Source organism: Rhineura floridana, chromosome 4 (genome assembly GCF_030035675.1).
Source record: "Rhineura floridana isolate rRhiFlo1 chromosome 4, rRhiFlo1.hap2, whole genome shotgun sequence".
Classification (NCBI taxonomy): Eukaryota; Metazoa; Chordata; class Lepidosauria; order Squamata; family Rhineuridae; genus Rhineura; species Rhineura floridana.
This window is the reverse complement of record NC_084483.1, coordinates 149,472,171-149,488,575: the sequence shown is the minus strand read 5'-3', so window position 1 is coordinate 149,488,575 and position 16,405 is coordinate 149,472,171. Positions and strand designations below refer to the sequence as shown.

At 42.7% G+C, this 16,405-nt stretch overlaps 1 protein-coding gene across 1 annotated transcript in view; it reads right to left on the bottom strand.

The window, feature by feature from the left end:
- The window catches only part of LTBP1 (latent transforming growth factor beta binding protein 1), a 366,037-nt gene that overhangs the window by 271,155 nt on the left and 78,477 nt on the right, over window positions 1–16,405 (bottom strand). Inside the window, exon 4 of the mRNA XM_061626114.1 lies at window positions 5,043–5,218. Within this exon, the coding sequence (XP_061482098.1) occupies window positions 5,043–5,218 (176 nt within the window). The remainder of the gene's footprint in view (window positions 1–5,042; window positions 5,219–16,405) is intronic.

The window sequence follows — 16,405 nt, the reverse complement described above, 5'->3', positions numbered from 1 at the left end:
CCATTACCAAAGACTAATGGACTCCTAATCTTTCCATCTAAGCTAAAGCCTATGTTTCTGAACATATGAAAGGTCGTGAGTAAATGTTCTTTATCTTTTACTTAAGAAGATTGTGTTTGTAATTATTTGTGTCTGAGGGAAAGGGTGGACTAGCTGATTCTCATCCCACTGCTTGCAATTATATATCTGCTAAGGAACAGGACCATGAAATTATTTCTATTTCACACATATTTTTAAAATACCAAACATCTTTCACTGACAGCCCCACCTATACCTCAGAAAGCATGAATGTGAATGCATGAATGCATTCAAGAAAAAAAGTAAAAGTGTTATTCAGTCAGAACTAGGAAGCACAGAGGTTGGCAGGTCAAATACCCACACTAAAGCAGACAGTGGTGACTGGTGCCCGTGGAATGGTAGGGCAGAAGGCAGGGAGACCAACAGTAGGTAGAGTCAGAGCCATTGACAGACAGAGCCAACTTATTCTAGTTTTGTCCCTGTCCTCCCCTCTGCTGAGTTCTGCAAGAGCAATATTGAGACTAAGGCGGAGGAAGCTGACAGGCCGTGCCACTCCCCAGAAGTAAGAAAACAGGCAAGTAAGGGCTAGCCGAGGACAGAGTGAGGTTAGTGGGTCAGTGTCCCAATGGACCAACGTTCACTTAAAGAACATACAAAGTATCTTCCTCCAGGATTTCAGGACATGTAAAACAAAACTCTTCCGTCAAATAAAGCCATTGACTTTGTGTGTCCTAATCCCAATGAAGCAGTGTTTCCATTTCCTCCTCCCCTTGTCTATAGAAAAAAAGTTGGTTTTGTAAAACAAAGTTCATTCACCCAGAACACTAATTCTATCTTGACCATCCATCTCCATAAAAGCATGTGGCAGCTAATATAGCAAGAAAGGTCTTGAAATAATATTGGTTGTATCTAAGTTCTACTCAAAGTAGATCCTTTGAAATTGATTAACATAATTACGTCTATTAGCTTTAATAGGTTACTCTGAGTAGAACTAGCATTGGATACAACCCAATATGAATAGCACATTGTTATTGGTAAATGGTCTAGTAACTACTTCTAATATAGAAGAGAAAAACCACTCAAGGCAACACATGAATCTGTCAAGGCAACACATGAATTTATCATCTCTTGCTCTTAATGTTTAATGTACCAAACCCATATCCCACAATAAATAACTGATGTTCAACTAATTGCCAACTAGTAATTTCCACTATACATAAAATCCAAATTCTGGCATCAAATTCAACAACAGCTTCCAAGTCAGTTATGGCTTCCAACAGACTATTATAGCATATATGCATTGTATTCCTTCATTAATCATTGGCACCAATTTTTAAGTAACAGTTAAACAACAAATATTTTAAATATAACTTAATACCTAAAAATTCTTTAAACCAATGAAATTAGTGTGAGTTCTGCCAATTAAATAAGGGTGGCACTCTTATCCCATTGATCTGTTGTTGACTTTATATACCATTACATTAATACACAGAATGTCACAGCTTAGCATTCTAAGCTGTTTCCTGAACTACTATAAGAACATCTGAAGCCGCTTTATCCCCGGGGAATTTCAGTACAGTTCAGAAGGGCTGGTATGTATTTGATTGGAGCCAATGAGCTCTCAGTACCAGGAGGACTGAGGAATGTCCTCACCATATGCTTTGACCTGAGTGCAATGCAAACATTTTTCGTATAATATTCATATTTACTGAGTAATACAGCTTTACTGGTCACATTTGTTTCAGTTTTCCCCCCTCACTGTCTCTAGGAGTGTCCTATTTTTATCCAGACTTGTAATCTAGTTTAGAAGAACCCTACAGAAATGTATATATTTAAACTGATTATACATTTATATATTTTGCTTGCTATGTTTATAAAGCTGCCCTTCATCAGTTAGGACCCTTGGCTGATGTACAAATCAACAAAACAAAATAACAATATAAAACATTACTGAGAAAGTTAAAACAAGACCCTCATAAAACATTTAATTAGATTATATCTACACTTGAAAGCTGTAATCCTGGTTTACGCCTGAAGGACATAATCCTGCCTTGCAGTAGCATCAAATGTCTAAAGGTGTACCAAGTGGATTTTTGCTCCTATGGGAATTAGGATTTTTAATCATTATTATTTTGACGACTATTCCAAAATGTTTCTTCTATTCAGAAAGGGCATAAAGCATTTCCAGCAGTTCAGAGGTTTTGGTGCCAGAAAGTTTACAAGTCTAGTGAGTGGTCCTCCCTTATAGTTTGTCTCTAGCATCTGATATTCAGAGATGTATGTAGCTTCTGAATATAGAAAATTGATTTATTTTCCAATGGCTAATAGCTACTGATACAACTATATCCTCCAAGAATTTGCCTAATCCTTTTCTGAAAGCCATCTACGATATTAGCCATCGTCAAATCTAAATTAACTGTGTACTGAATGAATAATATTTATTATTGTCTGTTTTGAGCATTCTACTGACCTATTTCACTGGATGATTCAAAGTTCTGGTTTTATGAAAAGGGGAAAAAACACCTCTTTACCATCTCTTTCTTTACATCTAACACATCCCACACTAAGTTTTTTTCTTCTTCTAAAGTTAAAGCCCCATTTCTTTGGAAGATCCTTATAAGGAAGGTATTGCTCAATCATTTTGCCTGCATCTTTTCTAGTTCTACAGTATTCTCTTTAATTGGGACAACCAGAATTGTACATATTCCAATATGGCAGATACATTTAAAGGCATTATGATACTAGCAGTTTTATTTTTAAGCCTTTTCCTAATAATGAGCAACATTTTGTTTCCATTTTTTATATTTTAATTATAAGATGAAATTACAAAAACATAAATAACAAAATAGTTCGCTTTTTAAAACTCCCATTGCACACTGTTGATATTTCAGCTGATGTGAGCTGTCCACCATGACCTCAAGTTCTCATTCCACGTTACAACCAATTCAGAATCCATCAGCATCTCTCTTTGAGCTGAGGGTTTTGTTGTTGTTTTACCAAATGTGCATTACTTTGCACTTACACTGACTTTCATTTACCATTTTATTACATAGTTTGAAGAGATGCCTTGGGGTTCTCACATTCTAATTTGGATTTTACCATCCTAAACAAATTAGTGTCACCCACAACTTGTGTACCTCTCTGACTGCCAATTGCTTAGATATATTAAATAACACCAGCACAATAGTTTTTGTAGGACCCTGCTGCTTTGCTTCCCTTCTTGGTGAAAACTGTCAATTAGTTCCTACCTTTTGCTTCCTGTTCTGTAATCAGCTACTGATCTATAAAAGGACCTATTCTCTTATCTAATGGATGTTAAAGAATCTTTGAGAGATTCTGACAAAACCTTTTGGAAGTTTAAGTTTATAATCTCTATGAGGAGCTTGCCATCTACATACTTGTTGATACTCTTAAAACATTTTAAGCAGGATTTCCCTTTGCAGAAGCTATACTCGTTTGTCCTCAACAAAGCTTGTTCCTCTTTATGGTTAGTGATTTTAGATTTACTAATGCTTTCTACCAATTTATTTATTTATTAAATTTATATACCGCCCCATAGCCGAAGCTCCCTGGGCGGTTCACAACAGACAATATCAAAATACAATAAAACACATATTTAAAACAATTCAAACAACATTAAAAATGGGCTTCCTTAAAAAAATTTAAATTTAAAACGTTTATAACACATATTAAACACATATTAAAACACTTATTAAAATGCCTGGGAGAAGAGGAAGATTTTGACCTGGCACGGAAAAGATAGTAATGTTGGCGCCAGGCGTACCTCATCAGGAAGACTATTCCACAATTCGGGGGCCACCACTGAGAAGGCCCTTTTTCTTGTTGCCACCCTCCGAGCTTCCCTCTGAGTAGGCACCCGGAGGAGGGTCTTCGATGTTGAGTGTAGTGTATGGGTAGGTTCATATCGGGAGATGCGTTCCACCAGATATTGTGGTCCCGCGCCGTGTAAGGCTTTATAGGTTAAAACCAACACCTTGAACTGGGCCCGGAAACATATAGGCAGCCAATGCAAGCGGGCCAGAATCTGTGTTATATGTTCGGACCGCCTGGTCCCCGTTATCAGTCTGGCCGCTACATTTTGCACGAGCTGCAGTTTCCGAACCGTCTTCAAAGGCAGTCCCACATACAGCGCATTGCAGTAATCTAATTTAGAGATTACCAGAGCATGGACAACTGAAGCGAGGTTCTCCCTATCCAGATAGGGGCGTAGTTGGGCCACCAAACGAAGTTGGTAAAAGGCACTCCATGCCACCGAGGCTACCTGAGCCTCAAGTGACAGGGATGGTTCTAAAAGAACTCCCAAACTACGAACCTGCTCCTTCAGGGGGAGTGTAACCCCATCCAGAACAGGTTGAACATCCACCATCCGGGAGAAATTAGACTGACAGATCCCCTTCAAAAACTTGGTTACATTGCTCATTCTCCAGTCCTCTGGTAAAGAAGCCGATTTTAACAAGTTGCATATATTTGTTAAAAGTTCAGCAGCTTCACATGCTGAACTTTTGATATTTGACATAAGATTCAACTTTCTTGACTCCCTTCTTCTAGAGAAGATTGCTTACAACCAATACTTAATAGTATTTAGCGAGACATTTGCTTCCATTGAGATCATATGAACTTCAGAACAAATCTCTGTTGAGGTCACACACTTAGTGAGAACAGGAGAACAATATTTTTGGAAATACCCAAAATATTTCTCAGCTGCTAAACTTTTGTAATTTGATTTTATAATCCAAATTTGAGGACCACAGAGCAATTGTACTAATGGTTTTGTCTTAAAGGCCTGTAGTATCTTCAGCTATACATGTAGTCTGTGACTATATGTTCTAACACACAGTCCTTCATTGTATTTAGAAATGTATCACTTTATCACAATTCAAACGGACTATCTAGGTAACGGTAAAGTCATTATTACACTCTGTTCTCCTTTTGACAGTCTTCCCAATTTATTTCTGGACCTCCAAGATCACCATCAGAGTTTACTCCATTTCAGTCATACTCACATTGGAAAGGTGATGCAAGTTGATCCTGGCTTATTCTTAAAGGCAATGAACTCTCTGTAGATTGTTCTCCTGAAATTATTTTCTTTGTTGGGTAGTACTTGGGCTTGATAACATATTCCTGTGTTTGGCCATGATGCACATTCATCATCAAAGTCTGGGATGAACGAGGCATCATTCTGTTTGAAGAAACAAGAAGAATTGATAAATGAAAAATCCATTTAACCAGAAATGTGACATCATCGGAGGAATGTTTCCAGATACCCCACCCCCTACCTTTGGAAGTCTTATAGGAAGCTGCTGCAGGAGAGGGACTGTCATGGGATGAGCTGCTACTTGAATGGTGATACCAAAGAGGCAGTGATTCTTTGGGGAAGATGAGGCCTCAACATTTGATCAGACTAACTAGATTCTTAGCTAATTTGTAGCAGGTACAACAGTAGTACCTAGAACATCTAGGACCCAGGTAAAACTGTTCAAACTCCCTTGTAATTTTTGCTACTGTCTGGAGGTGTAATGTTGCTGCATTTATAATACTGATTTTCTGTATGATGTCACATTTACTATATGTTGCTGTTTTATTATTCTTGTTACTATGAAATTATTTTTGCAGCTGTTGAATTTGTGATGTATAGTTCTCATTGTTGTAAGCTGCTTTGAGCATTTTTTTGTGGAAAGGTGGCATACAGATAAAATGATAATTAAGATCAATACCAATATAAATAAATAACAGCACTCTTATATAGGGATGTTGGAGAAGTGTGACAAAAACAGAAAAGGAAACAGAAATTGTTGCAGTTTGCATGTTCATCTGCGGTCGGCAACTGAAATCAGTCAAGCAAATACAAATGGGTTTTTTAAAGTCCATAAACAATATGTAATTAATGACTTTTTTATATTGTTTTGACTGTTCCTTTACACTGAAATGAACGTAAGTTATGTAAATTATGTAAATGCTTACATAATTTCCATAACATGTTAAATAGTAGGCAGCAAGATGAATAACATAGTATTTGGTGGAAAACCAACTGCAGCACCACAGAAACAACACTGATTGTTATGAATACAGGTAGGAATGGAAATCGCTGCTTTCTTATATGCCTATTCTCATTACTTCTCAAAGGAAACTTGAAAACATCTGCAGAATGTGGCTCATGTATGGTACCTATTTTCTTCATGAGCTAGAGGGAGCCCCAGCTGACGAAGCGTCAAGGCGAGTTAAGCAGCAGAGCGAGTTCGGCAGCAGGGCGAGGAGGCCAGGGCCCCCCACTCTGCCCGTCTGTTCCCTGACCTCAACTAAACCGCAGTCTCCAACCCATTGACGTAATAAACCTTAAACAAAACTATGCAGGTAAGAAGCCAGCAGGGGTGTGGGGGCTTTCCAGTGTTTTGCACCGCCTGCAGCATGTACGACTATCTGCCTGTTGGACAGAAGTCGTGGGTGTGCTCTCGGTGCAATGAGCTCCTGGCTCTCCGGGAATGACTTCATTTCCTTAAGGCCAAGGTGGCGGACCTGGAAAAGCTGAGAGAGGCAGAGAGGTGTGTGGAGGAGGCCTTCAGGGATGTTATAGCTGTGTCCCACTCCAAGGATGATAGCTCTCCTGCTATCATGGAGAACGATGGTCTCGGGGAAGGAGAGCATCCAGCTGAGGAAGAGGGAAACGATCCCTTAGAAGGGACCCATTCCTTGGGGGATGAGCAGCTATCCTCTCGTGCCGAGGATATATCTCCAGGGGGTGGAGGGATCCTTGTAGTGGGTGATTCGATCATTAGGAACATAGACAGTGGGGTGTGTGATGGGCGTGTAGACCGCAAGGTATTTTGCCTGCCTGGTGCGAAGGTTGCGGATATCGCCCATCATTTAGATAGTTTAGATAGATAGACAGTGCTGGGGAGGAGTCAGTGGTCGTGGTGCACGTTGGCACCAACGACATGGGGAAATGCAGCCGTGAGGTCCTGGAAGCAAAATTTAGGTTGCTAGGTAGGATGCTGAAAGCCAGGACCTCCAAGGTGGCTTTCTCTGAAATGCTACTGGTTCCACGCGCAGGACCAGCCAGACAGGCCCACCTTTGCAGTCTCAATGCGTGGATGAGACGATGGTGTCGGGTGGAAGGGTTTGGATTTGTTAGGCACTGGGGAACATTTTGGGACAAGCCAGGCCTGTACAAAAGGGACGGGCTCCACTTGAACCAGAATGGAACCAGACTGCTGGCACTTAAAATTAAAAAGGTAGCAGAGCAGCTTTTAAACTGACTGAGGGGGGAAACCCGACAGGAGCTGAGGAAGGTCCGGTTCGGAATAAACCTCCCCCCCCCGAGATAAAAACCAAAGAAATGGTGAAATTTTAAAAGGGGTAGGCCTAGAAGTAGGCATTGTGAGAGCAGGGGCACAGGATATAAATTCAGAAGAGCAAAATTACCACAGGCCAAACCACAAGTGCCAAAGACACTTGAAGAGAGACACTGCTTACAAGTGCCTGTACGCTAATGCTAGGAGCCTCCGAACAAAGATGGGAGAACTGGAGTGCTTGGTCTTAGAGGAGAGTATTGATATAGTGAGCATAACAGAGACCTGGTGGAATGGAGAAAACCAGTGGGATACGGTTATCCCTGGATATAAACTATATCGGAAGGACAGGGAAGGACGTATTGGTGGCAGAGTCGCTCTATATGTGAAAGAAGGCATTGAATCCAGCAAGCTCGAAACCCCAAAAGAGGCAGACTCCTCCACAGAATCATCGTGGGTGGTGATACCATGCCCCAGGAGGGACTTAATACTGGGAACGATCTATCGTCCCCCTGATCAAAATGCTCAGGGAGACCTTGAGATGAGATATGAAATTGAGGAAGCATTCAAACTAGGAAATGTGGTAGTAATGGGTGACTTCAACTACCCGGACATAGACTGGCCGCATATGTGTTCCAGTCATGACAAAGAAGCAAAATTTCTAGATATTCTAAATGACTATTCCCTAGACCAGTTGGTCATGGAACCGACCAGAGGGACGGCAACCCTGGACTTAATCCTCAGTGGGGACCAGGACCTGGTGCAAGACGTAAGTGTTGTTGAACCGATTGGGAGCAGTGACCACAGTGCTATTAAATTAAACATACATGTAACTGGCCAATTGCCAAGAAAATCCAACACGGTCACATTTGACTTCAAAAGAGGAAACTTCACAAAAATGAGGGGATTGGTAAAAAGAAAGCTGAAAAACAAAGTCCAGAGGGTCACATCACTTGAAAACGTTTGGAAGTTGTTTAAAAACACTATATTAGAAGCTCAACTGGAGTGCATACCGCAGATCAGAAAAGGTACCGCCAGGGCCAAGAAGATGCCAGCATGGTTAACGAGCAAAGTCAAGGAAGCTCTTAGAGGCAAAAAGTCTTCCTTCAGAAAATGGAAGTGTTGTCCGAATGAAGAAAATAAAAAAGAACACAAACTCTGGCAAAAGAAATGCAAGAAGACAATACGGGATGCTAAAAAAGAATTTGAGGAGCACATTGCTAAGAACATAAAAACCAACAACAAAAAATTCTATAAATACATTCAAAGCAGGAGACCATCTAGGGAGGCGACTGGACCCTTGGATGATAAGGGAGTCAAAGGTGTACTAAAGAACGATAAGGAGATTGCAGAGAAGCTAAATGAATTCTTTGCATCTGTCTTCACAGTGGAAGATATAGGGCAGATCCCTCAACCTGAACTAACATTTGCAGGAAGGGATTCTGAGGAACTGAGACAAATAGTGGTAACGAGAGAGGAAGTTCTAGGCTTAATGGACAATATAAAAACTGACAAATCACCGGGCCCGGATGGCATCCACCCGAGAGTTCTCAAAGAACTCAAATGTGAAATTGCTTATCTGCTAACTAAAATATGTAACTTGTCCCTCGGGTCCTCCTCCGTGCCTGAGGACTGGAAAGTGGCAAATGTAACACCAATCTTCAAAAAGGGATCCAGAGGGGATCCCGGAAATTACAGGCCAGTTAGCTTAACTTCTGTCCCTGGAAAACTGGTAGAAAGTATTATTAAAGCTAGATTAACTAAGCACATAGAAGAACAAGCCTTGCTGAAGCAGAGCCAGCATGGGTTCTGCAAGGGAAAGTCCTGTCTCAGTAACCTATTAGAATTCTTTGAGAGTGTCAACAAGCATATAGATAGAGGTGATCCAGTGGACATAGTGTACTTAGACTTTCAAAAAGCGTTTGACAAGGTACCTCACCAAAGACTTCTGAGGAAGCTTAGCAGTCATGGAATAAGAGGAGAGGTCCTCTTGTGGATAAGGAACTGGTTAAGAAGCAGAAAGCAGAGAGTAGGAATAAACGGACAGTTCTCCCAATGGAGGGCTGTAGAAAGTGGAGTCCCTCAAGGATCGGTATTGGGACCTGTACTTTTCAACTTGTTCATTAATGACCTAGAATTAGGAGTGAGCAGTGAAGTGGCCAAGTTTGCTGATGACACGAAATTGTTCAGGGTTGTTAAAACAAAGAAGGATTGCGAAGAGCTCCAAAAAGACCTCTCCAAACTGAGTGAATGGGCGGAAAAATGGCAAATGCAATTCAATATAAATAAGTGTAAAATTATGCATATTGGAGCAAAAAATCTTAATTTCACATATACGCTCATGGGGTCTGAACTGGCGGTGACCGACCAGGAGAGAGACCTCGGGGTTGTAGTGGACAGCACGATGAAAATGTTGACCCAGTGTGCGGCAGCTGTGAAAAAGGCAAATTCCATGCTAGCGATAATTAGGAAAGGTATTGAAAATAAAACAGCCGATATCATCATGCCGTTGTATAAATCTATGGTGCGGCCGCATTTGGAATACTGTGTACAGTTCTGGTCGCCTCATCTCAAAAAGGATATTATAGATTTGGAAAAGGTTCAGAAGAGGGCAACCAGAATGATCAAGGGGATGGAGCGACTCCCTTACGAGGAAAGGTTGCAGCATTTGGGGCTTTTTAGTTTAGAGAAAAGACGGGTCAGAGGAGACATGATAGAAGTGTATAAAATTATGCATGGCATTGAGAAAGTGGATAGAGTAAAGTTCTTCTCCCTCTCTCATAATACTAGAACTCGTGGACATTCAAAGAAGCTGAATGCTGGAAGATTCAGGACAGACAAAAGGAAGTACTTCTTTACTCAGCGCATAGTTAAACTATGGAATTTGCTCCCACAAGATGCAGTAATGGCCACCAGCTTGGATGGCTTTAAAAGAAGATTAGACAAATTCATGGAGGACAGGGCTATCAATGGCTACTAGCCGTGATGGCTGTGCTCTGCCACCCTAGTCAGAGGCAGCATGCTTCTGAAAACCAGTTGCTGGAAGCCTCAGGAGGGGAGAGTGTTCTTGCACTCGGGTCCTGCTTGCAGGCTTCCCCCAGGCACCTGGTTGGCCACTGTGAGAACAGGATGCTGGACTAGATGGGCCACTGGCCTGATCCAGCAGGCTCTTCTTATGTTCTTATGACATGTTGCACAACATATGTCCTGGCGTTTCTGTGTTCACAGATGAGAACAAAATGTTCCTGGGTTTGGATTAAGGCCTTGGGCTTGACATACATCACCCACATAGCATGGTATTCTACATAGCCTTGGCACTTCACAGTTAATTATATAATAAAAGTCTCCCAGTCCAAGCCTGCTCTATTAAGTTCTGAAAAACAGTAAGCCATTGTTGTTGTTACCCACCTTTCACGCTAGGATCGCAGGACAGGTTACAACAATTTAAAATACAACATTAAAAACAGTTTAAAACAAATCACAATATGTATATATATAAAGTGTCAAGGCCAGGGTAAAGAATTTAAAATACAACATTAAGTTAACTCGATACTCAATTAGTTAACTATTCTGAAGTATATAGAAAGACACTCCATTACTTAACTAAAAACAACAGTTCAGTTTAGTTAACAAATTTCTTCAGATTTGTTCCACGAGGAAATGAAGATTCAGCACAAAAACATTCTTATAAAAACTTAGTTTAGGATGGATTCAGACAATCCATAATAACCTGATGCTGTGCAAGTGGGTCTATATGGAGCTAATATGTGATAACACTGTCAAACAACTAAGCAATATAATATCTTTAGAGAATACAAGAAAATTATGACCTTTTCATCTTACAGATCACACAAAGAGCTGAGGGCTCTCATGCCTCCACCTGTCCAGTGACTGTGGAAGAATATTAATATTTGGTTCCCTATATTTATTTATTTATTTATTTCATTAAACTTATAGACCGCCCCATAGCCGAAGCTCTCTGGGCGGTTCACAAGACAAGAAACATCAAAAATACAATAAACGTGTAACAATATAAACACATTAAAAGTTTAAAATGTCAAAAAAAAATTAAAACAATATCAGCGCATACAAACATGTTAAAAAGCCTGGGTGAAGAGAAAAGTTTTAACCTGGCGCCGGAAAGATAGTAACGTTGGCGCCAGGCGTATCTCCTCTAGGAGATCGTTCCACAGTTCGGGGGCCACCACAGAAAAAGCCTTTTTCCACGTTGCCACCCTCCGAGCTTCCCTATAAGTAGGAACTCGGAGGATGGTCTTTGATGATGAGCGTAGTGTACCGGCAGGTTCGTAACGGGGGAGGTATTGTGGTCCTGTGCCGTGTAAGGCTTTGTAGGTCAGAACCAGCACTTTGAACCGGGCCCAGAAACAAATAGGCAGCCAGTGCAAGCGGGCCAGAATCGGTGTTATGTGGTCGAACCGTCTGGTCCCCGTGAGCAGTCTGGCCGCTGCATTCTGCACAAGCTGCAGTTTCCCAACCGTCTTCATAGGCAGCCCCACGTAGAGTGCATTGCAGTAATCTAATTTCGAGGTTACCAGCGCATGAACTACTGAAGCGAGGCTCTCTCTGTCCAGATAGGGGCGTAGCTGGGCCACCAGCCGAAGTTGGTAAAAAGCACCCCGTGCCACCGAGGCTATCTGAGCCTCAAGTGACAGGGATGGATCTAAAAGAACTCCCAAGCTACGAACCTGTTCCTTCAGGGAGAGTGCAACCCCCTCCAGAACAGGTCAAACATCCCCCATCCTGTCAGGAGAACCACCCACCAGCAGCATCTCAGTCTTGTCTGGATTAAGCCTCAGTTTGTTAGCTCTCATCCAGTCCATTGTCGCAGCTAGACATCGGTTCAGCACACCGACAGACTCACCTGGAGAAGATGAAAAGGAGAAATAGAGCTGCGTGTCATCAGTGTACTGATGGCAACGCACTCCAAAGCTCCTAATGACCACACCCAGCGGCTTCATATAGATATTAAAAAGCATGGGGGACAGAACTGACCCCTGCGGGACCCCATACTGGAGATCCCAGGGTGCCGAGGAATGCTCCCCAAGCACTACCCTATGGAGACGACCCACCAGGTAGGAGTGGAACCATTGCCATACAGTACCACCCACTCCCAAATCAGTGAGTCGTCCCAGAAGGATACCATGGTCGATGGTATCGAAAGCCGCTGAGAGATCAAGGAGAATCAACAGGGTCACACTCCCCCTGTCTGTCTCCCGACAGAGGTCATCATACAGGGCGACCAAGGCTGTTTCCGTGCCAAAACCGGGTCTAAAACCCGACTGAAATGGGTCCAGATAATCGGTGTCATCCAAGAGTGTCTGGAGCTGGTTGGCAACCACTCGTTCCAGGACCTTGCCAAGGAATGGAATGTTAGCTACCGGCCTATAGTTGTTAAGGTTTTCCGGGTCCAGGGACGTTTTCTTCAGGAGTGGACTTACAATCGCCTCTTTCAGGAGGCCAGGAACCACTCCTTCCCGCAGTGAAGCGTTAATCACTGCCCTGGCCCGGCCGGCTGTTCCATTCCTGCTAGCTTTTATTAGCCAAGAAGGGCAAGGATCCAACTTAGAAGTGGTCGCACACAAGAGTCCAAGCACCTTGTCAACGTCCTCAAGCTGTACCAACTGAAACTCATCCAAAAAATTAGGATGAGACTGTGCGCTGGACACCTCATTCGATTCTACTGCTACAACCTTGGAGTCTAAGTCCTGGCGGATGCAAGAGATTTTATCCTGGAAGTGCCTAGCAAATTCATTACAGCGCGCCTCAGATGACTCCACCATGTCTGTAGGGCCAGAATGCAATAGCCCTCAGACAATTTTAAAAAGCTCCGCTGGACGGCAGATCGATGATTTAATGGTGGCAGCAAAATGTTGCTTCTTTGCTGCCCTCACTGCCTCTAAATACAGCTTAGTGTAGGCACTTACCAGTGCATAATTGCATCCATCAGGAGTTCGCCTCCATCTGCACTCAAGCCGTCTCCTATACTGTTTCATCGCTCTCAGCTCCAAAGTATACCATGGAGCTGCATGAGCTCTACACCGAAGAGGGCGCACAGGGGCGATCGTGTCAACCGCCCGGGTCATTTCTGCATTCCACAGTTCCACCAGGGCTTCGACAGGAGCACCAGCCTTATCAGCCGAAAAACTCCCCAGAGCCTTTTGAAAATCCTCAGGAATCATTAGTCTCTGGGGGCGGACCATCTTAATGGGTCCCCCACCCTTGCAGAGGGAAGAGGTCTAAACCTCAACAAGCGGTGATCTGTCCATGACAAAGGGACCGATGTAAAATCCCCTACATACAGATCACCATCCCCCAGTCCAGTGGCAAAAATTAGATCTAGAGTGTGTCCCGCTATATGTGTTGGGCCAGCAGCATATTGAGACAGCCCCACGGTTGTCATGGAAGCCATGAAGTCCTGAGCCGCCCCAGACAAGGTGGTCTCGGCATGAATGTTGACATCCCCCAGCACCAAAAGTCTAGGGGATCTCAACAGTACATCCGAGACCACCTCTGTCAGCTCAGTTAGGGAGACCGTTGGGCAGCTGGGTGGGCGGTACACCAGCAGAATCCCCAATCTGTCACGTTGACCCAACACAAGATGCAAGCACTCCAAACCAGTAGCCACTTGGACAGGGTGCCTGGAGAGGGAGATGGAACTCCTATAGACCACAGCTACCCCCCCTCCCCGACCCTCAGATCTACCTTGATGCTGAACCAGATACCCCGGTGGGCATAGCTGGGAGAGACTAACTCCTCCCTGCTCACCCACCCAGGTCTCTGTAATGCACATCAGGTCGGCTCCCTCATCCACAATTAAATCGTGGATGAGGGCGGTCTTATTGTGAACCGATCTGGCATTTAAGAGCAGCATCTGAAGACCTGAGGGCTGGCCGATAGGACAACCACAAAACCCGTGGGTGCGAGGAAGACTGGAACAAGGCACAGTCGTTAGCTATATTATTAGATACCACAGAGATCAGTTCTTTGCAGGGCTACAGTCACCAAATAGGCCATTATAAGCAGCAGAGAGACAGAGAGAGAGAGAAGGCAAGCCTCAAAAAGTACTGATTCATTCGCTCGCTCGCTCTCACACACACACACCTCACCTTTAATAAAATAGTGTAAATGCCCAACACATTTTGGTAGAAACTTCAGTTCAGTTTATTGAGTATTTCTAGTATGGCAGCAACTCTCCTGTGTAAGTGGGAGAATGGTAACATTTGGTACATGTTGCCAGACCCTCTAACATATCAGCTCACTGCAGGGGTACATCCACCAAATGGACTATTTCAACCTATGGCCAGAGGCACACAGTAAGAGTGAGCTCTCTTCTTTTTTCTGAATGTCATCAAGAATCCTCCATTGATAGAAAAACTGAACCCATCAAGGCCACATTCACTCCATACATTTATTCCACTATTATTCCAGTTTAAACAGTCGTGGCTTTCCCCAAAGAATCCTGAGAAGTAGTTTGTGAAGGGTGAGGAGAGCTGTCAGGAGACCCCTATTCTCCTTAGAGAGGTACAATTCCCAGAGTTCTCTCGGAAGACAGACTGATTGTTTAACCACTCTGGCAATTATGGCTGTGTGAGGGGAATAGGGCTCTCCTAACAACTCTCACCACCTTTCATAAACTACCAATCCCAGTATTCCTTGGGAGAAGCCATGACTGTTTATAATGGAACAATAGTGGAATAAATGCATGTTATGAATGTGGTCTTGGTATTGGGATTGCCTCAAGAAAGCCATATTGGTGTTGTTATGTGCCTTCAAGTCGATTACGACCAATTGTGACCCTATGAATCAGTGACCTCCAACAGCATCTGTCGTGAACCTCCCTGTTCAGATCTTGTACGTTCAGGTCTGTGGCTTCCTTTATGGAATCCATCCATCTCTTGTTTGGCCTTCCTCTTTTTCTACTCCCTTCTGTTTTTCCCAGCATTATTGTCTCTTCTAGTGAATCATGTCTTCTCATTATGTGTCCAAAGTAGGATAACATCAGTTTCATCATTTTAGCTTCTAGTGACAGTTCTGGTTTAATTTGTTCTAACACCCAATTATCTGTCTTTTTTACAATCCATGGTATGCACAAAGCTCTCCTCCAACACCACATTTCAAATGAGTTGATTTTTCTATTATCTGCTTTTTTCACTGTCCAACTTTCACATCCATACATAGAGATCGGGAATACCATGGTCTGAATGATCCTGACTTTGGTGTTCAGTAATACATCTTTGCATTTGAGGACCTTTTCTCGTTCTCTCATAGCTGCCCTCCCCAGTCCTAGCCTTCTTCTGATTTCTTGACCACTGTCTCCATTTTGGTTAATTACTAATCCAAGGTATTGATAATCCTTGACAAGTTCAATGTCCTCACTGTCAACTTTAAAGTTACATAAATCTTCTGTTGTCATTACTTTAATCTTCTTGACATTCAGCTGTAATCCTGCTTTTGTGCTTTCCTCTTTAACTTCCATCAGCATTCGTTTCAAATCCTTACTGGTTTCTGCTAGTAGTATGGTATCATCTGCATATCTTTAATTATTGATATTTCTTCTTCCAATTTTCATACCTCCTTCATCTTGGTCCAATCCCGCTTTCCGTATGATATGTTCTGCATACAGATTAAACAAATAGGGTGATACACCCCTGTCTCACACCCTTTCCTATTGGGAACCAATCGCTTTCTCCACATTCTGTCCTTACAGTAGCCTCTTGTCCAGAGTATAGGTTGCGCATCAGGACAATCAGATGCTGTGGCACCCCCATTACTTTTAAAGCATTCCATAGTTTTTCATGATCTACACAGTCAAAGGCTTTGCTGTAATCTATATAGCACAGGGTGATTTTCTTCTGAAATTCCTTGGTCCATTCCATTATCCAACGTATGTTTGCGATATGATCTCTGGTGCCTCTTCCCTTTCTAAATCCAGCTTGGACGTCTGGCATTTCTCACTCCATATATGGTAAGAGCCTTTGTTGTAGAATCTTGAGCATTACTTTATTTGCATGGGATATTAAGGCAATAGTTTGACAATTACTGTTATCTTTTCGGCGCCA